We start from the raw sequence: 24,434 nt of genomic DNA, 5'->3' as shown, positions 1-24,434 counted from the left end.
GACCTTAACGCTATATTTTAGGATGCCTCACTCACCCCTGAGGCAGTGACTATTCACAATTGATTTTAGGATTAATCACTTGGTTTCAAACAGCTTTTTCTCAAGCAGCTTTTTAAGAATTACGCCTTAGTATTTGCTATAGCCTTTTAGGTCCACCAGCTGAGTTTGATTTTTATTAGGAATGTAAAATAGATTTAAAATCTGCCTCGTGTCGACGAAGATTAAAATTAGAATTCTACTTTTTTAAAAAAGTAGCGTAAGGGTATTTTCCTAAAAGTTAAGAGTCTTCTATACCCCGGTTTAGATGAATTGTTTTCCTTGTTTAGAGGACGGTGACACACTCATATATTAATCCCCGTGGTAATTCAAAATTTGAATGAATTTCAAATGTGTTGTTTTAAAATTGTAAATTAAGAGGACATTAGTAAGATCTCCCAAGAAAATCATTGTAGCTGTAATGTGTTGAAGATAAAATTTGCCTAATTTCATGAGTTAATAGCGTACTTGGGCTTTATCAGATTTTCTTTTCCTGTAAATTTGTAGGAATTCACCCAAGACCTAATGCATATTTGTAGAAGGTAGATGGAGTTCCCTGCGTGAAGCACGAACTGAATATGAACAGTTCTCATTTGTTATGCATTCTTAATATATTTTTGATATTTGAGTGGAGATGACTACACCAGAAGGGCAGCTTCTGTGATCCCAAACTGTCTCATCACTTGTGCATTGAGGGCATTTAACATATTTAAATAAGTACAAACTGCAAACCTCTAACCTTTTTTTAAAATCAACAGTCAAAAACCTGCTTATCTAGACAGAGCCTGCAACTTAGTCTCAGAACAGGAAAAAGAAATATTTTGAGTTAAGGTTATAAGTTTTAAATTAAACTTCCCTAGCTTTTGTTCAAGTTGCTAAAACCTTAATGCTGTTTAAAAAAAAAACAACTTTAACTTGTTTTTCTGCCATTAAAACCCAAAAGTCAAGCCTGTGAAAAATAAATACTATTACATAAATGACAGCAGTTATTTTTGTATATACTTTTACCTAGAAATTTGAGATCCTTTTTCAATAAATATTTAGGTATGGACTGTATGCTGAAAAATGTAAATAAAATAGCCTTATAAGTATATCCATCTAACTACATGAAAAATACATTTTGTATGATTCTAATTGTGTGACTAAAACAAAATGTGGCCATCTGACAACTGTTGACGTTTTAAAACCTTTATTCTACTAAAAACACAATAGCTAAACTTTTAATTGATGAATTTGTCACTCTGCCTAAATTCATCATCCAAGGGCTTATAATTTTTCAGCATTTGGCACATCTTAAAGTCTACTAATTGATGTTTAAAAGTGATTAGGCCTGGGGCGCCTGGGTGGCTCAGTTGGTTAAGTGTCTGACTCTTGATTTCAGCTCAGGTCTCTTTCTTGGGGTTGTAAGTTCAAGCCCTGCATTAGACTCCATGCTGGGCGTGGAGCCTACTTAAAAAAAAAAGTGGTTAGGCTTTACTCTTTACTCAATAGTTTCTAAAAGTTATTTCTGTAAATAATTTGTGTCACCGCTAGGTAAATAAAAATCACTGACAAAGATATTTTTATACATAGAGAAGTCGTCTGAAATACTAGATCTCAAACTTGTTCGAGTGGCAGAGCAGCGGGTAGTGTCCTTGCAGATTTAATTTTATTTTAATAAAGAACATGCATTAAATACTTCAATATGTTAGCAGGGTAAAACCAAATGACCTTAAGTTTACACGTTAAGTCTAGTGAAAAGCGTGAGTAGGCTTAATAGGCAGCTTGATTGCAGGTGTGATGCTTGATAACATTTTTTTTCCTTCGTGGGTAGGGGAATATTAGTAACCAAAAGTTTTAAGGCAAGGGAGAGAAACACTGAATGGAGATATTTGATTTTTTTGTTCTGTGATTTAAGTTGTTTAGTTATAGAACCATATTGTTAAGTCTGACACATTGTTTAGGCACTGCTAAATTTTTCACCATTAGACACTTATTTTTTTTCTCTTGTTAATCACAGTCAGAATGTATTGACCATTTGAATTCTAGTCAACAAGGGATAATCATTAGTTGCTATAATCCTAGGCAAAGAAATTTAAGTGTCAGTTGGTTTCTGTTGTCTGATGGTGGGTAAATATGTTCTTGGTAGTTCCATTAAGAAAATTAAAATGTTGAAAATAACATCTTGTTTATTTACTGTTTCTTAAATTATTTTTCATTTAGCTATGTAAAATAAACTCTTCTTCCTCCCCTCAAAAGAAAAGAACAGAACATCTTGAAGACTGGACTTTAAATACTGCATTTGTAAAACTTGGTTCAGGAACCACTCACTGCTCCCAGAGTAAAGCTTTAAATTGAAATTTTTAAGAGTGTAAATTTATAGTTTTTAAAAAGTCATTAAATAGAATGTTTCAAATAAATTAGCTTTTGAGAAAATAAGGTGAAAATATTTAAAATGTATAAAAACTGCATGGTTTTATGTAGTACCATGTTAAGTATAATTTTCTAGTCATTTTTAAATAATGGACTTACTATGTTGTACTTTTCTGGCTTTCCTTCTTTTGCTTTACTTTATATAGCTTTATATATCTTTAAAGATAAACCTCTTCTTGGGGTGCCTGGGTGGCTCAGTCGTTGAGCATCTGCCTTCGGCTCAGGTCATGATCCCAGGGTCCTGGGATCAAGCCCTGCATCAGGCTCCATGCTCAGCGGGGAGCCCGCTTTTCCCTCTCCCGCTCCCCCTGCTTGTGTTCCCTCTCTCACTGTGTCTCTCTCTGTCAAATAAATAAATAAAATCTTAAAAAAAAAAAAAGATAAACCTCTTCTTGGTTAGTCTTCTGGTTGTCTCTGCTATGTTTTCTGCACTCAAAGTTAAATTTGAGAAAATGGAGTAGTGTAGAGCATGGTATGTGGCGGGTCACTGTCACTAGTTGTAGGAATCACAATAGTGAAAATGTTGGTTTCCTTTGCTATTTGGTATTTATTAGTCTTTAAGCTTCTCCTTAATCCACACTATCTTTAAGACTGATAGTAATTTCTTTATTTTGTATAGGATTCCTGCATTCTAAAGGAAAATTAAGCTTGGTTGCAGTACAGCTACATTCTAGATCAATTCTGATATTATAACTCCTTTGGACTTTGTACACTGACCTCCTCTGTCCCTTGCCCTTACCTATTAGGTTGGTAAGTATTACCTTAAAACTCAAAATGCCCTAGTGAATTGCCTTGCCCTCCTACTCTTCAAGGTAATAGTTCTAGACCAGGTCAGTCATGAGAAAATCTATTCCAATCTTTGTTTTCTACTAGCAAAACATTAAAAATTTGAATCTATTTTAGTAGCAGTTCTGGAGTTTTGTTTTTTTTTTAAGTTTATCTATTTATTTATTTAAGTAAACTCTATACCCAGTGTGGGTCTCGAACTCACAACCCAGAGATTGAGTCACATGTTCTATTGACTGAGCCAGCCAGGCACCCCAATCCTGTAGAGTCTTGAATTGCATCTGAATCCAGTATTTGTGACCCCAGCACCAGACAGAAAAATAAGCATTTCTTTAGTTGACCTGGATACCTACATTGGCTCAGGATTTTATTGTCCACTGGGAAAAAACACTTACTTAGCTAGGATTAACAATCTCCTAATTTGACCAAGTTGAAATATTCTTTACCAAGGGTACACACAAGTTAGACTTACTTCTGGGAGTAAAGAAACATTCAAAATAACTTCTATTTCACAATTGTAGCAAAATCAGGGCATAGAGATATGTGTTTGTGTACCTATATAGGAAAAAATCAGTAGTCCATATCTTGGTTTTCACAATCAACTTTTTTTATTTGCCTTAACTTGTTAAGACATTATGAGTTCTGTTTGTAGATGTTTGGGCCAGGCACAAGAATTGCTTATGTTTAATTACCATTGCCATTCCGTGCACAGTTCAAGGTTCTGGTATTTTCTCTTAAGCATTCCTCTCCTTCCCATCCACCAAAAGAAAAAAAAAAGAATTGTGCTGGATTAGTTGGTTTCCACAGGTACTAAGTTTATAAGGTTTAACAAAGCAGAAAAAATAATATATATTAATGCATTAAAATGCATATATAATAATGTATTTATATATTCTAAAATAATTATTTGAGATTATGGATAATCTAGATAACTAAGGATTAAAAACTAATTTTTTTCTTGAATTACTAAGACATTTTCTGATTTTCTCAAATTGATTCCATAGTTTTATAATACATAATGACTAAACTGTCAATTTTTGTAGTATTGCTAGACCAACTCAGAATTATTTAATGGCCCCAAACTCAGATGAGACCCCAATTACCAGACACTCTTCAAATATCCATTGCAGAATTATCACAGGATATATATTTTGTCATCTCAGTGCCACCAATTAGCTTGCTGTTGACAATAATCTTTGTTTACTCATCTTTCAGAAAACTTTACTCCAAGATAATATTGTCAAGTAAGGAAGTTGACAAATAAGGAAACTAATTTGTATGTAGAAGAGCATAAAGTTATTAATTTGCTTTAAGGAATTGTTATTCAGTAATGATTTCCTATGCAAAAGTAAACTTTTAAAACTGCAAAAGTCAGAAACTGAAGTCTAAAAACTTCTTTCAACATATTAGTAAATAACGCTAACTATGCATTAAGTGATTAGTATCTGATAATATATTGCTGTTCTCCATTTACTTTAGGTGTGGAAATTAAAACAACACAAATATTTTGACTGGGGATTTGATCAAGCAAATGCTAAAAAGGTATTATATTTATAGTATTTATAAAGTATCTAAGGGGTGCCTCGGTGGCACAGTTGGTTAAGTGTCTGACCTGTGGTTTTGGCTCAGGTCATGATCTCAGGGTCATTGAGATCGAGCCCTGTGTCAGGCTCTGCATTCAGTGCAGAGTCTGCTTGGGATTCTCTCTCCCTCTCCCTCTACCCCTCCCACTTGTGGGCTCTCTCGCTCTCTCTCAAATACATAAATCTTTAAAAAAAAAAAAAACGCAACTAAACATTGTTATTAGAGAATCTAAACCATTTTCCTTTCTTTAACCAGGGATTACTTAAGCCAATCAGAGTAATGAACAGTTCTATCCTCAAGATCATAAAAGAAAACAATGTCATAGTCTTTTTTTTTTAAGATTTTATTTATTTGACAGAGAGATACACAGTGAGAGAGGGAACACAAGCAGGGGGGAGTGGGAGAGGGAGAAGCAGGTTTCCTGCTGAGCAGGGAGCCTGATGCTGGGCTGGATACTAGAACCCCAGGATCATGACCTGAGCCGAAGGCAGACACTTAACACCTGAGCCACCCAGGTACCCTGTCATGGTCATTTCTGTTACCAAATAAAGTATCCGCTCTTTTCACTTCCTCCCTCATGTCCTCAGTCCCTCTTCTACATTTTTCTCTAGCCTTAGAGATACTAAAATAAGTTATCTCTCCTCATTTTTCTGAGACATAGGCCAAAAACAATTTTAAATCTACCTAGCAATCAGGAACTAGGTCTACAACATGCATGAGTTCTGCAGTTGGAAATAAACCCTAGAGTACCTTTAACCAGAAGAATCTTTGTGTTAAGAAAAATCCTTTCAAGTGAGGGTATCGCTTCAGGAATTAAGGTCCTGAAGAAATGAGGGAGGGAAAGAAAGATACTAGCTTTTCTAGACAAATCATGCAACTGGCAGTCAGTTGCTGACATGACAATCTCATCACCCTTGCATTTGCTATCTTTATCTAGATAAAACTTTGTCATTGTATTTCTTCGGAACAAACATTTTCCCCTCTTACTTTGTCTAGAGATGCTTACTTAGTTGCTTACTTTCTCCTGAAGGGAATGATGATGCTTTGATACTTGCTAAATTTTTAGAAGAATTTTATCTGTAATTTATGTTTTGTTTGCTTGATTGTGTATGAATTTGTTTATTATAAATCTTGAACCTATATTAGATACTGTACTCTGAGATGTGGTTAAACTTTATATTTTTAACCATTACTAGTTAAAATACTTCATTTGTGTAAAATGGGAGAACAAAAGCTAGTAAATTACATCTGGAAGCCCAAAAGATGCACTTTGAAATGCATCTCCTATTCCTAAGACCCTCCTGTGTGAATTATTTACCCTGTCATCAATAGGCAGAATTTACATTTTGTGTTGCGGAGATTGGTTAAAGGGCAAGTTCTCAGAAAGTCTAGGGAAAGTGAGGATGTACAAAAGCCAGGCCAAAGCTGCTTGGAAAGAAATAGCCCAGATCTATGAGATAGCCTCTCTACATACAAAGCAGTAAACAGGTATCTTGTTGCTGTTGAATACTTTGTAATAGCAGGTGATTTTATAGCTGTTCTAATCCAGGATTTTCAGTTTTACACTGGCAAAAGCAGTGGAAGACCGCTTGTTAGTCAACATTCAAGGAACCAGCTATGAGAGTAAGAGGCAGAAAATTACATAAGACAAACCCTTAACTCCTATAAAGGTTTTATCAGCCTTATATTAATACATAACTTGCTCAATCTGCTATCTCCAAATTTATCAGATAGAGATACCAGATAACAAATACCAGACACAGTAAAATTATTGGACACAGAAAGCAGAGTATCTTTTCATTTGTTTTCTTTCTTGTCCCTTTTAGCCAAAAGGGAAATTCTTAGTTTTTGCAGTATGTTATTTTATTTTTCATTTTGTTTGTATTCTGTTGCATTGTTTTGCATTCATTTAAACACTGAGAAGGGGCACATGGGTGGCTTAGTCAGTTGGACATGTGACTCTTGATTTTGGCTGGATTGTGATCTGAGGGTTGTGAGATTGCACCCTACGTCTGGCTCTGTGCTCAGCGCAGTCTACTTGGGATTCTCTCTCTTCCTTGCCTTCTACCCCTCCCCTGGCTTATGAGCCCCCCCCAAAATAAATGAATAAATAAAAAATCTTTAAACACTGAGAGAACAAAAACGTAGAACAGAAAAGGCATAAAGTTGAAGATTTTTGTTGTCAGTAATGCCAGTAATCATACCACTAGTCAAAAACAATAATTTGTGAATTTTTTGGAACCTGAAATGCAGTAAGAAATTAAGTAAGCTGATTTGAAGATAAATTCTTGTTTTGAAAGCTGACTTGTGACTGATTCAACCATAATTTGAATTTAGCTTAGTAAAGCATTAAATAAGTTATATTCCATATCATATTTGTTTATGTTTATCATAATTGAGTGGTTATCACTTGTGATATTACATGCTTTGAACTTTTTTCAGTTTCAACAACAAAAAATTGGCATTCAGGCACAGTAGTGATCTCTCATCTATGGGAGATAGGTTTCTGTGTATTAAACCATTATTGAGATAACTTCAGATTAAAAGTGTATTTGAGATATGTGCTACTGCACATGTATGGGAGCTTGCAATTTAAAAGTGATGATATGTACTATAAGTGAATTCTTAAATTTTAACCCATGTATATGTGCATGTATTTGTGGATGGCACACACATGTGTGGGCAGCCATAATCCAAGAAGTTGAATGACCTGTAGTAAGGCAAACATGAACTCTCTAGTCAGGAAAATCTCAAAAGAGATGGGAAAAAACATCTCCCTTTTTTTTAGTTTGTGATGATACATTATAAAACTAATAGTAAAATATTTTAAACCCATGCAATTTTATTCATTTAGGTATTAAAATTAATAAAAGAACATTTTTATTCTCATGCAGATCTGTTACTTAAAACCTCCAAAACATAATTAGATTACAGTTCAAAATCTGACTTTCTTGGACCATAACATATGTGTAGACAAATATTCCCTCAAATTTAAGAAAAGCTCATTTTACTGACTAAATATCCAATAATTGACATTGCTCCTAAAACCAGTTATTCATAAGCATTCTCTTAGGTTTATTTTTACTTGTGTGTTTATTTAAATAGGCCTTCTACATGAGTTTCCACTGCTATCTAACAGTTTCATTATATTATAAACTTTGTTATACATTTAAAAAATAAATGACATATATATTTGAATACTTAAAATTTTCTGTTTGTTTTCTTAAACTTAGAAGTGAGGGTAAAGTTTATCCCTGTCAGTCTTTCACTTACGTTGTAAATAGTTCCTGCCTATTTAGAAAAATCTGTCTTGGGGCACCTGGGTGGCTCAGTCGTTAAGCGTCTGCCTTCGGCTCAGGTCATGCTCGCAGGGTCCTGGGATCTAGCCCCGCATCGGGCTCCCTGCTTGGTGGGAAGCCTGCTTTCCTCTCCCACTCCCCTGCTTGTGTTCCCTCTCTCGCTGTCTCTCTCTCTGTGTCAAATAAATAAATAAAATCTTTAAAAAAAGAAAAAAAGAAAAATCTCTCTTAATCCTTTACATAAAGTCCTAAGGCTGTAAACAATTTTCTTGTTAATTGTAGTAACAACTTCATAAGGTTGTTGGGAGGTTTAAATTAATTCTGTATGAAGAATTTAGAAAGTTGGAGCACCTGGGTTGGGCATCCAACTCTTGGTTTCGGCTGGGGTTGTAATTTCATGGGTCGTCGAATCAAGCCTGGTGTTGGGCTCTGCACTGAGGGAAGTCTCCTTGAGGATTCTCTCTCTCTGTCCCTCCCCCCCTCAAATAAATAAATAAATCTTTTTATTGTTTTAAATATTTACTTAATTTATTTGAGAAGGAGAGAGCAGGGGAGGGACAGAGGGAGAGGGAAAGAATCTCAAGCAGACTGCCTGCTGAGCGCAGAGCCCCTTGTGGGGCTGGATCTCATGACCCTGAGATCATGACCTGAGCCAAAATCAAGAGTCGGTTGCTTAACCAACTGAGCCAGCCAGGCACCCCAATAAATAAGTCTTTTAAAAAGAGAGAGAATTTAGAAAGTGCCAGGCACATGGCAAGCAGTTTTTAAAAAAGATTAGTGTTGTTCTGTTTTGTTTTTTAATATGTATAAGGAAATACAACCCCCATGGTATCGTATCGTCAAAGCAGTTAATACACAATGAGTACACAGATTGGCACTTAATAGTCCTACAGCCTTACTTGGTAGATTTCCAAGAACTTCCTCAGTTTTTGTTAGAATTCTTAGAGGGAACCAAAATGACCCTTCTTCGGTCATTTTAGGACTTTTTAAATTCACACAATCCACATGAACACAGCAGGAATTTCCCTCTTAGCATACTGCCTCTGAATCCCCACTCGGTGATCCTAAATGAAAAAAGTATTTGTTTTACTTGCATCTTTATTCCATTTGACTAATAAAATTGCTTGAATTTTTTTCTGACTTTACCTGCAAAATTAAGAGATGAAGAGAGGAATGGAAGAGAAAGGATTTTGTACATGCAAACATTTAGGTGTCCTTAAATGTGATTACAACCAGGTACTTTTCCCTAACAATTAGAATAGCCTGCTGTACATCTGTCTAGGGAAAATCCTAACACCTGGACTTCAGAAAGATTAAGTGCTAATTTATATGAAGAGGTAAAAAACATTTAATAGAAACTTAAGTATCTATACCAGTGTGGCATCATATCGCATATACTACCTTCCTATTTATCTTCTTGTGAATATGCTTTGTCTCAACTATATTAAAAAAAAAACAAACCTCAACAGCAACATCCAGTAATATCTTACATCTCTGAAAACCATAGGCTGAGCACAGTATTCTGACAATGGTAGGCACACAATAAATATTTGTTGATGATAGAAATGGAAGTGACAAAATTAAATACACTCAGTGAGGGAATTGAAAATTGGAAGTATCTAGTGAATATTGTAACTAGGGTATCTGGGTCATTAGAGTGATGAGAAAAGAAGGAAAATATAAGAATAAATCAGGGGGCACCTGGGTGGCTCAGTCATTAAGCGTCTGCCTTCAGCTCAGGTCATGATCCCAGGGTCCTGGGAATGAGCCCCTCATTGGGCTTCCTGCTCAGTGGGGACTCTGCTTGTCCCTCTCCCTCTGCCCCTCCCCCCCCTTGTGCTCATGCACTCTCTCTTTCTCAAATAAAATCTTAAAAAAAATAATCAGAATATGAAAGAATGTAATAGAACGAGTTGCTTCTTGGTTTTGATAGTTCATATTTTCTAGCTTACTATGTCACATAAGGATTCTAAAAATGGGGTACAGTTTAATGTGTGATGGGTATACAAAATACAGGGTTTTTTTAAAGGATTTATTTTTAGAGACACAGTGCGAGTGTGGGCACACATGAGCAGGGGAGGGGCAGGAAGAGAGAATCTTTCAAGCAGACTCCCTGCTGAGCATGGAGCCTGCCCTGGCTCAATCTCAAGACCCATGAGATCATGATCTGAACTGAAACCAGGAGTCAGTGGCTTAACTCACAGGAGCCCCACAAAACACAGTTCTAAATTAAGATTAACTCTCAAGTGTCCATTTTATTTGTGGCTTGTGAATGTAGGACAGCATTTCATTTGGGGGGTTATCTTTGATGTTCTTAAGCATTCTTTAGGCTTAGTTAGGTCTGGATGTCTGACTGTTGAAATATTTCAGAAAGAAGCAGGGACCTTTAGAAGGAATTGTGTAAAAGATTATGAGAGAATGGGAATAGTTGAGAGTTATTCTCAGTGCTCTTAAGCCAGTTACAGTTACATTTTGGATCACATATTAATTTATGGAGATGTGAAAAGAGAGTAGCTGTGGAAGAACCACCTTAAAAATCAAAACTTAAAGAGAATTGATAGCCATAACCCAGTGCGTCAATCCATTAGTTTACCTATTCATATTCATTTCTGAGAGAAGTTTGGGGATGTTTCTTATTAGCAAAAGGGAGAAGGGCATGGATAGATGTGTTTAAAGATCTGAAAACAAAATACTACATATTTATAGTGGAAATTGGGTGAAATAGAGGAAAACAAAAGATAAATAAATCACTTAACATTTTGGCATATATGCCTCCTTTTTTCTATCCCTAAGATACACTGATACATAATTTTTTCTGTTTTGAGCATATGTTTTACGATCCGCTTTTCACTTACTATCTGACTAATACTTCCCTGTGTCATTAAATAGTCTACATAATTTTAAATGGCTGCATAGACTAAGATGCAATATGGTTTAACTCATCTTCTATTGTAGGGCATTTAGATTGTTTTAAGTATTTTCTATTAATAGAGCATAGAACATCTCTGTAGATAAATCTTTCCACATACTCCAGATTATTTCCTTAGGATAGATTGCTAGAAATGGACTTGCTGGTCGAACAATACACATTTTTTTTTTTAAGTAATCTCTATACCCAACATGGGGCTCGAATTTACAACTACAAGATCAAGAGTTGCATCCTGTACTGACTGAGCCAGCCAGGTGCCCCAACACACATATTTTTAAAGGCTGCTGATACATATAACTGAATTCCTCTCTCATAATATTATATTAAGGTAATAAACATTTATATTAGGAATCTGAATATAGTCAAATTCTTGGTCTTACAGCATTCAGACTTAACTCTACAGTCAGTAGATAAAACCCAGTTGTGTAAAAGGGGAGACAGAGGTTATTAGTAATTCAAAAAGTATATAATATCTTTGGGGGGGTGGGCTTAAGGAGTACTATGGCAGATTGTATCCATAATGCAAATTTTTATTTATCAATTCTTATTAAAATGAGATAGTACTCTCTACTCCGCATAAGATATATTAAGTATATGTATTTGTTGTAATGTTTACATCAAAATGAGGCTATGTAGTTTGAGTGCTGAATTTTTTATATATTGAAATGTTTTCCTTTTTTTTTTCTACTTTTAGCCACATAAAGAAGATCCTTAACATTTCTCAACAATTATATAGTCAACTGATGTAACAATGGTACTAATATTGGGACGAAGACTAAACAGAGAGGATCTTGGGGTGCGTGATTCCCCAGCAACTAAGCGTAAAGTTTTTGAAATGGACCCTAAATCTTTGACAGGCCATGAGTTTTTTGACTTCTCCTCAGGATCATCCCATGCTGAAAACATACTCCAGATATTCAATGAATTCCGAGACAGCCGCTTATTCACAGACGTCATCATTTGTGTGGAAGGCAAAGAATTTCCTTGCCATAGAGCTGTTCTCTCAGCCTGTAGTAGCTACTTCAGAGCTATGTTTTGTAATGACCACAGAGAAAGCCGAGAAATGTTGGTTGAGATCAATGGTATTTTAGCTGAAGCTATGGAATGTTTTTTGCAGTATGTTTATACTGGAAAGGTAAAGATCACTACAGAGAATGTACAATATCTCTTTGAAACATCAAGCCTCTTTCAGATTAGTGTTCTCCGTGATGCTTGTGCCAAGTTCTTAGAGGAGCAACTTGATCCTTGTAACTGCTTAGGAATCCAGCGCTTTGCTGATACCCATTCTCTCAAAACACTCTTCACAAAATGCAAGAATTTTGCATTACAGACTTTTGAAGATGTGTCACAGCATGAAGAATTTCTTGAGCTTGACAAAGATGAACTTATTGATTATATTTGTAGTGATGAACTTGTTATTGGTAAAGAGGAGATGGTTTTTGAAGCCGTCATGCGTTGGGTCTATCGTGCTGTTGATCTGAGAAGACCACTGTTACATGAGCTCCTGACACATGTGAGACTCCCTCTGTTGCATCCCAACTACTTTGTCCAAACAGTTGAGGTGGACCAATTGATCCAGAATTCTCCTGAGTGTTATCAGCTTTTGCATGAAGCAAGACGGTACCACATACTTGGGAATGAAATGATGTCCCCAAGGACTAGGCCACGCAGGTGAGAAAACTGTTTATAAATGAACTACAACATAATTAACAAAAGTTTTTATTTTTTAAATATTTTTAAACCTCCTGAGTGAAATCTCAGTGTAGTCATTTATATATATTGTCTACATGTGGCTTTCCATAATTTAAGATTTGTTTTGGATTATGTAAATCATTAAAATGTCTCTCCCCCTCAAAAAAAAGTTTTTTTAAAGTCTTTGCCAGTGAACACTAGATTCAGCAGTATCATTCTTTGTTATTCGGAGCTATGAAAGGGTATTGCAAAGGGTCTTTGCAACTGTGAACATCTCAACATATTTCTGCTTATTTCTCTTAATCTTTTCTCTTAATCTCTAATCATTCCACTTTTCTTTCCAAAGAGTCTTTGGATATAAAGTAGACTAAAGACTTTGGTAGTCTCGCGGGTGCCTGGGTGTCTCAGTTGGTTAGGCAACTGCCTTAGTCTCAGGTCATGATCCCAGGATCCTAGGATCGAGTCCCACATTGGGCTCCCCCTGCTCTGCAGGAAGCCTGCTTCTCCCTGTGCCTCTGCCTGCCACTCCCCCTGCTTGTGCTCTCTCTCTCTCTGTCAAATGAATAAATAAAATCTTAAAAAAAAAAAAAAAAGACTTTGGTAGACTCTCTTGTACTGCCTCTACATATAAAAAACAATTGGCAGGGGTGCCCAATTGGTTCAGTTGGTTAAGTGTCTGACTCTTGATTTCAGCTCAGGTCATGAATTCAGGGTCATGAGATCAAGCCCTGCATTGGGCTCTGCACTCAGGGGGAGTCTGCTTGAGATTCTCTCTCTCTCAAATAAATAAATAAATCTTAAAAAAAAAAAAAAAAACAATTGGCAAATTCACAGACTTCCTTTTTTCCTAGCAGGCAACTTAAAATATAAAGGTGAAGTAAGTAAGCTGATATATATTGAGTGGATTCTTTTTTTTTTTTAAGGTTTTTTTTTTTTAAGATTTTATTTATTTGACAGAGAGAGACAGCGAGAGCGGGAACACAAGCAGGGGGAGTGGGAGAGGGAGAAGCAGGCTTCCTGCTGAGCAGGGAGCCCGATGCAGGGCTTGATCCCAGGACCCTAGGATCATCACCTGAGCTGAAGGCAGACGCTTAATGACTGAGCCACCCAGGTGCCCCTATTGAATGGATTCTTGATGTAAAACCCAGGTTTCAGATCTCTTCTCATTGTCACAGTAATTTAATGTCAATCTTAATTTTAAAATTTTTTTCTGATTATAAAAATTGTATCATCATTAGAGAGAATTTGGAAGATATTTAGAGGTAGGAATTCAATTCAGTATTAGACTTGTATCTTCTTACAGTGCATTATTTCAATAAAACATACAGATTTTAATTTATAAGCTATAGGAAAATAATATCCATGTCTTAATAATTGAAGGAATAATATTAAAGGTACTATACTGTGAATAAGCAAGAAATGGCTATTGTGAGAAATATAGTAAAGAATCTTGCAGGGCGCCTGGGTGGCTCAGTCAGTTAAGCATCTGCCTTCTGCTCAGGTCATGATCCCAGGGTCCTGGGATTGAGTACCACATCAGGCTCCGTGCTCATCAGGGAGCCTGCTTCTCCCTCTGCTGCTTCCCATGCTTGTGTTCTTTCTCTCACTGTGTCTTTCTGACAAATGAATAAATAAAATCTTTTAAAAAAAATCTAATATTTTTCTAACAAAGCTAATTTTTTTAAATTGTGGTTAAAAAACATATAGCATAAATTTATCACCTTAACCAGTTTTAATAATTGTACCACTCAGTAGTGTTAAATATATTCACATTGTTGTGAAACTGGTATTTACTTTTATTTTCTCATATCATCTCCACTTTTCCTATAAATTTACTAGAGCGTAGCTCTCAAACCAAAATTTTAGCTTTCATTTTGATTATTATTGTTTTGGGATATGATTAAAATTCAGCATATGATGAGATAGCATGTCTTTAAAATCCACACTAGTTTGAACATCACAAGATTTAATCTGTTTCCTCATATGTAAAGTGAGAATGATGATAAATAGTACCTATCTCACAGGTTCTGCCATTGAAACTATTAAATGCAATAATCCTTAAGGTACTCATCATTGAAAGTGGTGCAGAGAAGTACTTAAAAATTATTAGCTATTATTTATAGAGTGTAGTGTAGGTTTGACCCACTTAAGAAAACTCCCAGGAGTGCCTGGTTGGCGTGGTTGGTTAAGAGTTCAATCCTTGGTTTCGGCTCAGGTCCTATCTCAGGGTCTTGAGATCAAGCCCCGAATGGGGCTCCTCTCTTAGCTCAGAGTTTGCTTAAGACTCTCTTTCCCTCCGGCGCCTGGGTGGCTCAGTTGGTTAAGCGACTGCCTTCGGCTCAGGTCATGATCCTGGAGTCCCGGGATCGAGTCCCATGTTGGGCTCCCTGCTCAGTGGGGAGTCTGCTTCTCCCTCTGACCCTCTTCCCTCTTGTGCTCTCTGTCTCTCATTCTCTCTTTCTCAAATAAATAAAATCTATAAAAAAAAAAGACTCCCTCTCCCTCTGCCCCCCCACTTGTGCACTCACATGTGCACGCACGTGTGCACTCTCAAATAAATAAATCTTTAAAGAAAACTCCCAGTACTTGACAGTCTGAACTTTTTATAAATTGGATACAATATTGGGTAATTATTATTATAAAAAATTAATACTTCTTTGTATTTAGGGTTAGAGTACATTTTTTTCTTCAAAGTCAACTGAATTTAGTGAAAAGTAATAATTGCTTTGTAAGAAAGAAGTATATTTGACTCTCAGTTTTTTAACAAGGGACAAAAAACAGAATTTTGTTATATAAATATACTAATTTTTTAAGTTGTTATTTTTTTTAAGGACTACTAAGAAACAGGGGCTGAGCTTAAAAATGTGAAAGACCAAGGTTCTTAAATGTATTGATTAAGAATGCTGAACAGCAGGCGCTTGAGTGGCTCAGTCAGTTAAGCTCTGCCTTCAGCTCAGGTCATGATCTCAGGGTCCTGGGATTGAGCCCCGCATCAGGCTCCCTGCTCAGTGGGGGGAGTCTGCTTCTCCCTCTGCCCCTTACCCCTGCTTGCTTGCTCTCTCTTGCTCTCTCTCAAATAAGTAAATAAAATCTTAAAAAGAATGTTGAACAGCTTTGGGACTGTTCAGAACTTTTCTGGATACATAGTATCCCTCTAAGGGGAAAATTGTGTATTTTTTCAAACAGACTCCCCTTACAGCAGACAGAATGGCTTTGGGTCAAATAGGGCTAATAATAACTTTCCAGCATATATCTCCTATATACGCATAGGATTAGAATTAGGGACCAGGGGATGTATGTTGTAAAATCAAATAAGTTATTTGTTATTAACATTATAAAAATATGACCTAAATGAAATCAGATTGCAGTCTAAAGGTAATTAGGCTTAGATAATACATAGATAATTTTCCAATTCACTTAATTATTTAATTTGTAAAAATGTATTTTACATCCAGTTTTTAAGGGAATCAATCCATTTCATACAGTGAAACACATCTATATATAAGATTTCAATGTCATCTTTCTTTAGGAGGCAAGTAGGAAAAAAACGAACTATAGTTATATCGAGTTTATGGACTATTGTAAATATAATAGAAGATACTTATTTTATGTAGCCATTGTCTAAGGAGCATAAAGAGAATTCCTTATTTTACAACTCTGCCACCACCTCCCGCTCCTTCTGTTCCTTCACTTACCTGTTACTGCATATTAATACCAATCACTAGGAATTTCATTCTCTGAACAATGTGCATCGTCTGTCAGGTTCTCATCTTTCTGAGGAACTCCAAACTTCTTTGAAAGAGGAGTGATGTCTCCACTTCAACTACAGTTCACTCCTCTGACTTCCCCTCCAGTCACTAGACTAAAACTCCTCTCAGTCAGGTCATCACTGACCTTCTATTTGTTATTTGTTAGCCTCTTTTCAATCTTATTCACCTTGATTTCTCTTTAGGATTTGACTTTATCCAGTTGCTTTACTTTTTCTTGAAATTCCTCCATTAGCTTCTGGAACACCTTTTTCCTCACGGTCCTCTTCTCCAGCTGCTCTTTTTCCCTTTGATGGTTCTATATCTGGCCTTTGAAATATTGATAATCCCCTGGGTTCACAGCTCTCTGTCTTGCCTTACATCACATCTTCCTAGATGATCTCATCTACCCTCTTGATTTTAATTACCATACATGCTATTGACTAGCAAACCTATAACTCCAGCCCAGACTTTTCTCTTTCATTTATTCACCCATTCATTCAGCCAATTTTTTAAAAAAATTATTTATTTGTTTGCTTATTTTTACCTCAGGATGCATCTTTAAAACAATAACATAGGCTAAATAACACCCCACTTGAAGTTAATATTTTTTTTCATATTAACTAATACCCAGTCCGTATTCAGATTTCCCCAGTCTTTTCCAAACTGTTCTTTAATGAACCTTGATCCAATCCAGTACCGCTCATTGCATCTGGTTATTCCCATGAAGTCTCTTATTCCAGAACAGTTTCTTTTTCATGATTTTGTTGATGGGCAAGTTGTCCAGAAAATATTCCACCTTCTGTATTAGGTTGCTTCCTTATGCTGTCACTTAGCTGAATTTAGCTATGTTTTCTGGAAACTGGAAGTTAGTTCAACAAGCTTCCGCTTGATGGAGACAAGTTAAATATTTTTGGCTAGAGTTCATCCTAGGTAATGTGTATATTGTATTGCATTACTTTAGGAGACACAGCATATCTGGTGGTCCCACCATTAGTGATGCAAAGATTAACTCGGATTAAGGTGATAACAGTCTGTTTCCACCACTGTTCAGTTAGGTTATAGTCCTCACATCAGCCAGGATTTCTTCATGGTTTATCCTGTGCCGAGTGTTCTCCAGAGTTCAGTCCATACTGGATATTCTACCTATATATACCCACATGTCTCTTAAATAAGAAAGAAAACTCCAACGTACATTGTATTAAAAACAAAGGATGATAATGGTTACCTAAAAAGAGGATAAGGACCAATCTAAGAGCACAGAAGCTTTGGTAATATGCACTACCAGTTGTAAACCCTCAGGAGAAAAAACAGTAGAGACCAATCATGGGAGTAAAGCTTAGGAATAGTTGTCTTTTTATTAACATATATGATGCAACCTGAAGTCTCTGTACTACTACATAATGACTACTTTTTAATAAATGACAAATGCAAGTATCATGATGTCTTCAGAGTACTGACTTCAGAATCAGGTCTAGACTGGGATTTGGCTCTATACAAATAGTTAATACCATGACCTTAGGCAAAACATTTTAACTTTTCTATCAATTTTCTCATCTGTAAAATAAGCATAATACCACCTCGTAAGATTGTGAGGATTGGAAATAGATACGAAAAGTACATAACCTAGTATTATACACAAAAATGCACAGTAAAGATTTTTGCTGGTTTCATGAAGAAAATAATCAAAATACATTGTAAATTTGCGCTCTGCTTTTACAGAATAGGAAACGTGCTTTGAAAGACAGATATGCTTGATATCAAATAGTTTAAGAATAGTTTGTTCATGTCTATGGAAAAAATTGATGCTCTTTGCCACATTCCATTGAGCAATAGAGATAGCTAAGATTTAATAAGCTTGTCATTTTGAGGTTTGAATTAGTTAATTAAGTACTTTTCTAAAAACTTTCTACTACCTCTTGTCTAACAATCAGTTATTATATAATGAAAATTATGTCCATAATGAAGACAAAGTTCAAATTCCTAATGGAAACCAATAAAAACATGAAGATTATGATTAAGATTTTTTTAAAAGATTTTATTTATTTATTTGACAGAGAGAGCACAAGCAGGGGGAGCAGCAGGTAGAGGGAGAAGCAGGCTCCCCGCCAAGCAGGGAGCCTGAGGTGGGGCTCGATCCTAGGACCCTGGGATCATGACCTGAGCCAAAGGCAACGTTTAACCGACTGAGCCACCCAGGCGCCCCTGATTAAGATTTTTTTTTTAAGAAATAGTATTTTAAAATTCAGTGTTCTGAATTTTTCTTCCAGTTCCTCTTAAGAATGATAGTCTACTATATTAGATGCATAGTTTACCTCTTTTCCACATTAGTTCATTTTTAATTTTTTTAAATGGTTTCTTTTTTTAAGATTTTATTTATTTGTCAGGGAGAGAAAGAGAGAGCACAAGCAGGGGAGCAGCAGGGTGAGGGAGAAGCAGGCCCCCACTGAACAGAGAGCCCGATGTGGGGCTCCATCCCAGGACCCTGGGATCATGACCTGAGCCGAAGGCAGACGCTTAACCGACTGAGCCACCCAGGTGCCCCTCATTTTTATTTTTAACTCAAACATTTTTCATGAAAGTATACATGTAAGTCTCCCTCCACCTGATCCTTTATAGATCAGTTCTCCCCAAAGGATACTACTGTTAACCAGTTTTTTGAACTCTTTAAAAATATTCTTTGTGTATGTATATATTCTAGGTATATGTATATATGCACACATACTTCCCTGCTTTTTTTTATACACTGAGTTCTGTGCCTTGTTTTTATCATTTATAAGTATCTTGGAGGTTATTCCACATCGGCACATATAGATCTTTAAGCCAGTCTGTTCAGCATATTCTTTTACTATGAACAAATCACTAAGCGGGAAGCCAATGTTTTCAAAGGTTGTTTGGCAAGCATGGGATCCAAACAAAGGGAGTTAGTAGATCTTTAGAACAGGAGTCCTATCAGCTAGTATAGCTTGAGGAAATCTCACCCACCATAAAAATATTCTTACCAAAGAACCAGTAATGTTCAAGTTAGCTAAGCTAAGATTCTCTTTCCCTTGGACAAGAATTTGAGTGGACACAGGAGATGTTTGCCTCTGTGATTATTTACTTTTTCATTCATTTACTTTTTGCTTCTATGATAAACCAATCCCTCTTTTGATACATAGTTCTTTCTTTAGATATATTAATACACTGAGTTTAGTAACTATCATACCTTACAGACTAGAGAGCCAGGTGGTCTCTTCAGGGCTTCAAGTCTCATATCTCTATTTTAGTTAATTATTTTGTTTGATAGCTCAGTTTTCAGGTATTTTTGAGTCTTGGAATGGTGAATAGATTATATTACTAACATCATTCCCTTCTTTCTTCCAATTCCCTACTATATGTAAACATTGCCTTTCCTATTGTGCTTTTTAAATACATTCAGTTATTGGGGCGCCTGGGTGGCTCAGTTGGTTAAGCGACTGCCTTCAGCTCAGGTCATGATCTCAGGGTCCTGGGATCGAGCCCCACATCGGGCTCCCTGCTCCGCGGGAAGCCTGCTTCTCTCTCTGACCCTCCCCCTGCTTGTGTTCCCTCTCTCGCTGTCTCTCTCTCTCTCTGTCAGTCAAATAAAAAAATAAATAATCTTTTAAAATAAATAAATAAATAAATACATACATACATTCAGTTATTCTTCCCAGTAGCCATTAGCCATTCCCAGTGACTCCTTTTATTGGTGAGAATTAGTTTGACCTATCTCTGGCATATTTGGCATTAATAATAAGTAGGTCTGTTATTTCAGCCAACAAGTTCTGTATTTTGCGTTTTGAGATTTTTTTTTTTTTTAAGATTTTTTTTAAATTTGGGGAGCCTGGGTGGCTCAGTCGTTATGTGTCCGCCTTCAGCTCAGGTCGTGATCACAGGGTCCTGGGATCAAGTGCCTCATCGTGCTCCCTGCTCAGCAGGAAGCCTGCTTCTCCTTCTCCCACTCCCCCTGCTTGTGTTCCCTCTCCCACTCTGTCTCTGTGTCAAATAAATAAATAAAATCTGTTAAAAAATTTTTTTTAATTTATTTATTTGAGAGAGGGAGCACGAGCAGGGGGAGGGGCAGAGGAGAGAATTATTTTATCTTTCACATAAATCAAAGAATGTAATCTTTTAATTTGATCTTTTCTTAAATTCATGATAAAAGAGGGTGATGATTTTTTAAAAAAAACAATATTTGCCATAGTAAAAAAAAGGATAATTTAGTTGTCATACTTTCCCAGGAACAAATGGTAAGATTTAATACTAAAACAGCAAATATTTGTTATTTAATCACAGCAGAATCAGGATTTTCACTTTAAAGCATTAATAAAATAATGTTCACTCTAAAAAATAGGTTGAATGGGGTATCCAGACTTTTATTCATCCTGTGCTATCATCTTGACTGCCTTTTTGTTCCAGTTACCATTATCAGCTGTAGTAACTTACTTCCGTTAAGGCAGTCATCTCCCTGCCTTAGATAAAAATTTTTCCAAGCTCAAGAAATAAAAAATAACTTTTTTAAAAAAGATTTATTTTAGAGAGAGAGCCCTCACGCAAGCAGGAAGAGGGGGAGAGGGAGAGAAACTCAAGCAGACTCCCCACGGAGCTGGGAGCAGGATGCCAGGCTTGATCCCACAACCCTGAGATCATGACCTGAGCCAAGACCAGGAGTCCAGCCACTTAACTGCCTGAACCACCCAGGCGTCCCTAAAAATAACTTCTCCTGGATTAACAGTCTCTAATGAGAACACCAGACTTGTCTCTAATTAAGTTAAGAGCCATTTGGTTGTAAATAAGACCTTCAGTACAGGTAAAACTACTAGTTTGTTGATCCTTTCAGATAAAAACACATTTCCATAGACACTGAAATGATCCTTTATTTAGTGGGACTAATTGTTTTAGCCATTAGTTTTTGGTGCTATTTTCTCTTCTTACTACAAGGTACAAAAAGAGACAATATATGTTTATTAGGCTAAGAAGTCTTGAAAAAAGCAAGCAAATTTAAGCAAAGAGAAACTGTAAAATAAATCATATTTGGGGACACCTGAGTGGCTCAGTTAGTTAAGTGTCTGACTCTTGATTTTGGCTTAGGTCATGATCTCAGGGTTTTGAGACTGAACCCCACGTTGAGCCCCATGCAGGGTGTGGATCCTGCTTAAGATTCTCTCTCTCCCTCTGACCCCCCCACCGTGATGCCACTTCTGCTCTCTCTCTGTCTCTTAAAAAAAAATAAAAAATAGGGGAGCCTGGGTGGCTCAGTCGATAAGCGTCTGCCTTCAGCTCAGGTCATGATCCCAGCGTCTTGGGTTCGAGCCCCACATCGGGCTCCCTGCTCTGCGGGAAGCCTGTTTCTCCCTCTCCCATTCCCCCTGCTTGTGTTTCCTCTCTCACTGTGTCTCTCTCTGTCAAATAAATAAATAAAATCTTTAAATAAATAAATAAAATGTTATAAGGAAAGTGTATAAAAGACAATTCTATAATATATAGTAGTTACCTTGATTTTATATTAAAATAATTGGGGGTCATTGAACCCCAGTGACAGTATTTAGCAACTTTTGTTTTGATCAATCAATAAGTAAGGAAAATCACATGGATTTGTTTTAGAGGTATTTTAAGTGTAATTTTAGGAAATGATACTTCTATGGAAAGAAGGATAAGTTAATAGTTATACCAAGTATCTGGTGTTATTCTCTATTTATTTTAATAGTTTCATTTTAGAATTATTTGGAAAATAGTATTGATAATATTTCAGTCCTTCTGATAATGTCTTACTATATACTAGATTAGGGTTATATGATTTGCTGGGTTCCTAAAAGTAATTTTTATTACATCTATGAACAGGATTCTTTTCTACAATATATTTTTCTGATTTTATAATGGAAAAATATACCTGGCATGGAACAGGTGAATGATTATTAGTTGAAAAAGCTATGAGTAAATGTAGCTAGAAACAGTATCTCTGTTAAAGTGACATACCAGTACTGCTTAATTTTGTTTTTTTTTCTAGTGTAATTGTGAAACTCATACTGACTAAAACTACAAATCAGTGTTCTGATGTGGTCTTTTTTCCTTCCACATTTAAGTTAAGAGGGATTGTTAGCATTTTGCTTCATGAGATCAGAATTGTAACAACCATAAAATGTAGTTACAGGACCTTTTTCATTTCAGTTATATTTGTGAAAAAATATAAAAGCCAAATAATTTTAAAATTCCAAACTTTCTACTGAGCCTTATGAGTAACAACAAAGAACTTGAATAAGCTTTTAGTTTTTCCTGTGTCTATCTTAAATTTAAACTATAAAATAAAAGAAGTCCATGATTAATAAACCTTAGGATTCTCTTAGTGCTCTAAATGTTGTTTTTTTCCACTCTAAAAATAGTCCATGTTCATTATCATTTTGAAAATTTGTGTTGATAGAAAGAAGGAAGCCACACTATCCAGAGATAACCATCATTAGCACTTGGTATATTCTTTCCAGACACATTTTTTACATAGTATTGATCAGACCTTCTGTACAATTTTTTGTCTTGCTTTTTTTCCTTTAACATTCTGTGTTATAAACTCTGTTAACACTTTAAGGACTGCTTGGTGTTTTGATTTGGGTTACTTTAATGTACTTAACTTTAAAAATTTATTTTAAAAAGTATATTCCGAACAAATACATACACTCCTTTAAAGGGTACTTAGATTATACTATGAATTAGTTTTTTTAGAACTAGCAATATGGGGTGCTTGGGTGGCTCAGTCGGTAAGCGTCTGACTTCAGCTCAGATCATGATCCCGGGGTCTTGGGGTCAAGCCCCTGCATTGGGCTCCCCGCTCAGCAGGAGTCTGCTTGTCCGTCCCCCTCTGCCCGTCCTCCTGCTCTTGCTCTCTTTCTCTTAAATAAATAAATAAAATGTTAAAAAAAAAAAACTAGCAATCTGATAAAAAATCACTATATTCCTACATTATCTTACCTTAGTATGGCTATACATATCTGAATTACTGCAAAACTGCATTTAAGTCATCCTTACTATTCCCAGGATTCCAGTTGAGTTAGGTAGGATCTTTGGACTGCTTTACAATTTTTAGGGCAAAACTCAAAGAAAAAAAATACCCATAGAAATTTTCTGTGGAAAATGATGTCACTAAATCCCTTGCAAATGCTCTCAAAGTCACTGGCAGCCTGTACTATTTGGCACATGCTCAGAGAATAAACTTAACTGTTTACTTTATAATAATGTTCTACTTTCTTTATGTTAATGGTATGTTTTTAGAGTTTTCAACAATCTTGAGTATTTTATCATTTATACATTCTTATAATAATTGTTTTAGGTCAACTGGCTATTCTGAGGTGATAGTTGTCGTTGGAGGCTGTGAACGGGTTGGAGGATTTAATCTTCCATACACTGAGTGCTATGATCCTGTGACAGGAGAATGGAAGTCTTTGGCTAAGCTTCCAGAATTTACCAAATCAGAGTATGCAGTCTGTGCTCTAAGGAATGACATTCTTGTTTCAGGTAATTAGAGAATTATTACAGTAGCTACTTTTAATTTGAACACAGCTTGGCTGTTTTAAACAATAGTAGTGTCTCAGAAGAAAATATGAAAGTGAATATACCCACTTTCAGCAGAAAGTATTTGTTATACAACAAAACTGAGAATGACTTTTTGCTCTTAAAAGCAGGCTCAAGATGATCCAGAATGATTTATAAAAGATCCACCAGAAAAATGCCTTTAATTGTCAAATTTTAAATGCTCTCAAGTGCATATAGGATATGGTATAATTTTTAAAACTTTTACCTGTTAACTTTGTTTTAAGGAACACAGTGAAGTATGCAAAGTGCAAATTACTCATAGAATTAATTAAGCATCTCTGATCCACCCAGGTTTTCTGAAATTCTCCCCAAAGTTTATAAAATAGGATTTTCCTTAAAATTCTTAATTTGAACTTCTTTTATGTG

The 24,434-nt window shown here is 35.9% G+C and overlaps 1 protein-coding gene across 10 annotated transcripts in view; it reads left to right on the top strand.

The window, feature by feature from the left end:
• The window catches only part of KLHL24 (kelch like family member 24), a 43,584-nt gene that overhangs the window by 1,455 nt on the left and 17,695 nt on the right, over window positions 1-24,434 (top strand). For 4 of the 10 annotated variants that reach the window (XM_028100865.2, XM_028100866.2, XM_028100864.2 and 1 more), the window contains 4 exons: window positions 3,068-3,198; window positions 4,714-4,776; window positions 11,741-12,717; window positions 23,806-23,990. In XM_028100865.2, the coding sequence (XP_027956666.1) occupies window positions 11,798-12,717; window positions 23,806-23,990 (1,105 nt within the window). In that variant the 5' untranslated portion in view covers window positions 3,068-3,198; window positions 4,714-4,776; window positions 11,741-11,797. Of the gene's footprint in view, window positions 1-1,118; window positions 2,357-3,067; window positions 3,199-4,713; window positions 4,777-11,740; window positions 12,718-23,805; window positions 23,991-24,434 lie in introns of those variants that run through there. The other 6 variants (XM_028100873.2, XM_028100872.2, XM_028100868.2 and 3 more) reach the window with 5 other exon arrangements.

Source organism: Eumetopias jubatus, unplaced genomic scaffold, assembly GCF_037043125.1.
Source record: "Eumetopias jubatus isolate StellerSeaLion01/CBP00866 unplaced genomic scaffold, mEumJub1_p1.0 scaffold_1, whole genome shotgun sequence".
NCBI lineage: Eukaryota > Metazoa > Chordata > Mammalia > Carnivora > Otariidae > Eumetopias > Eumetopias jubatus.
The sequence above is the reverse complement of the archived record's forward strand: the minus strand, read 5'-3'. Positions and strand labels throughout refer to the sequence as shown.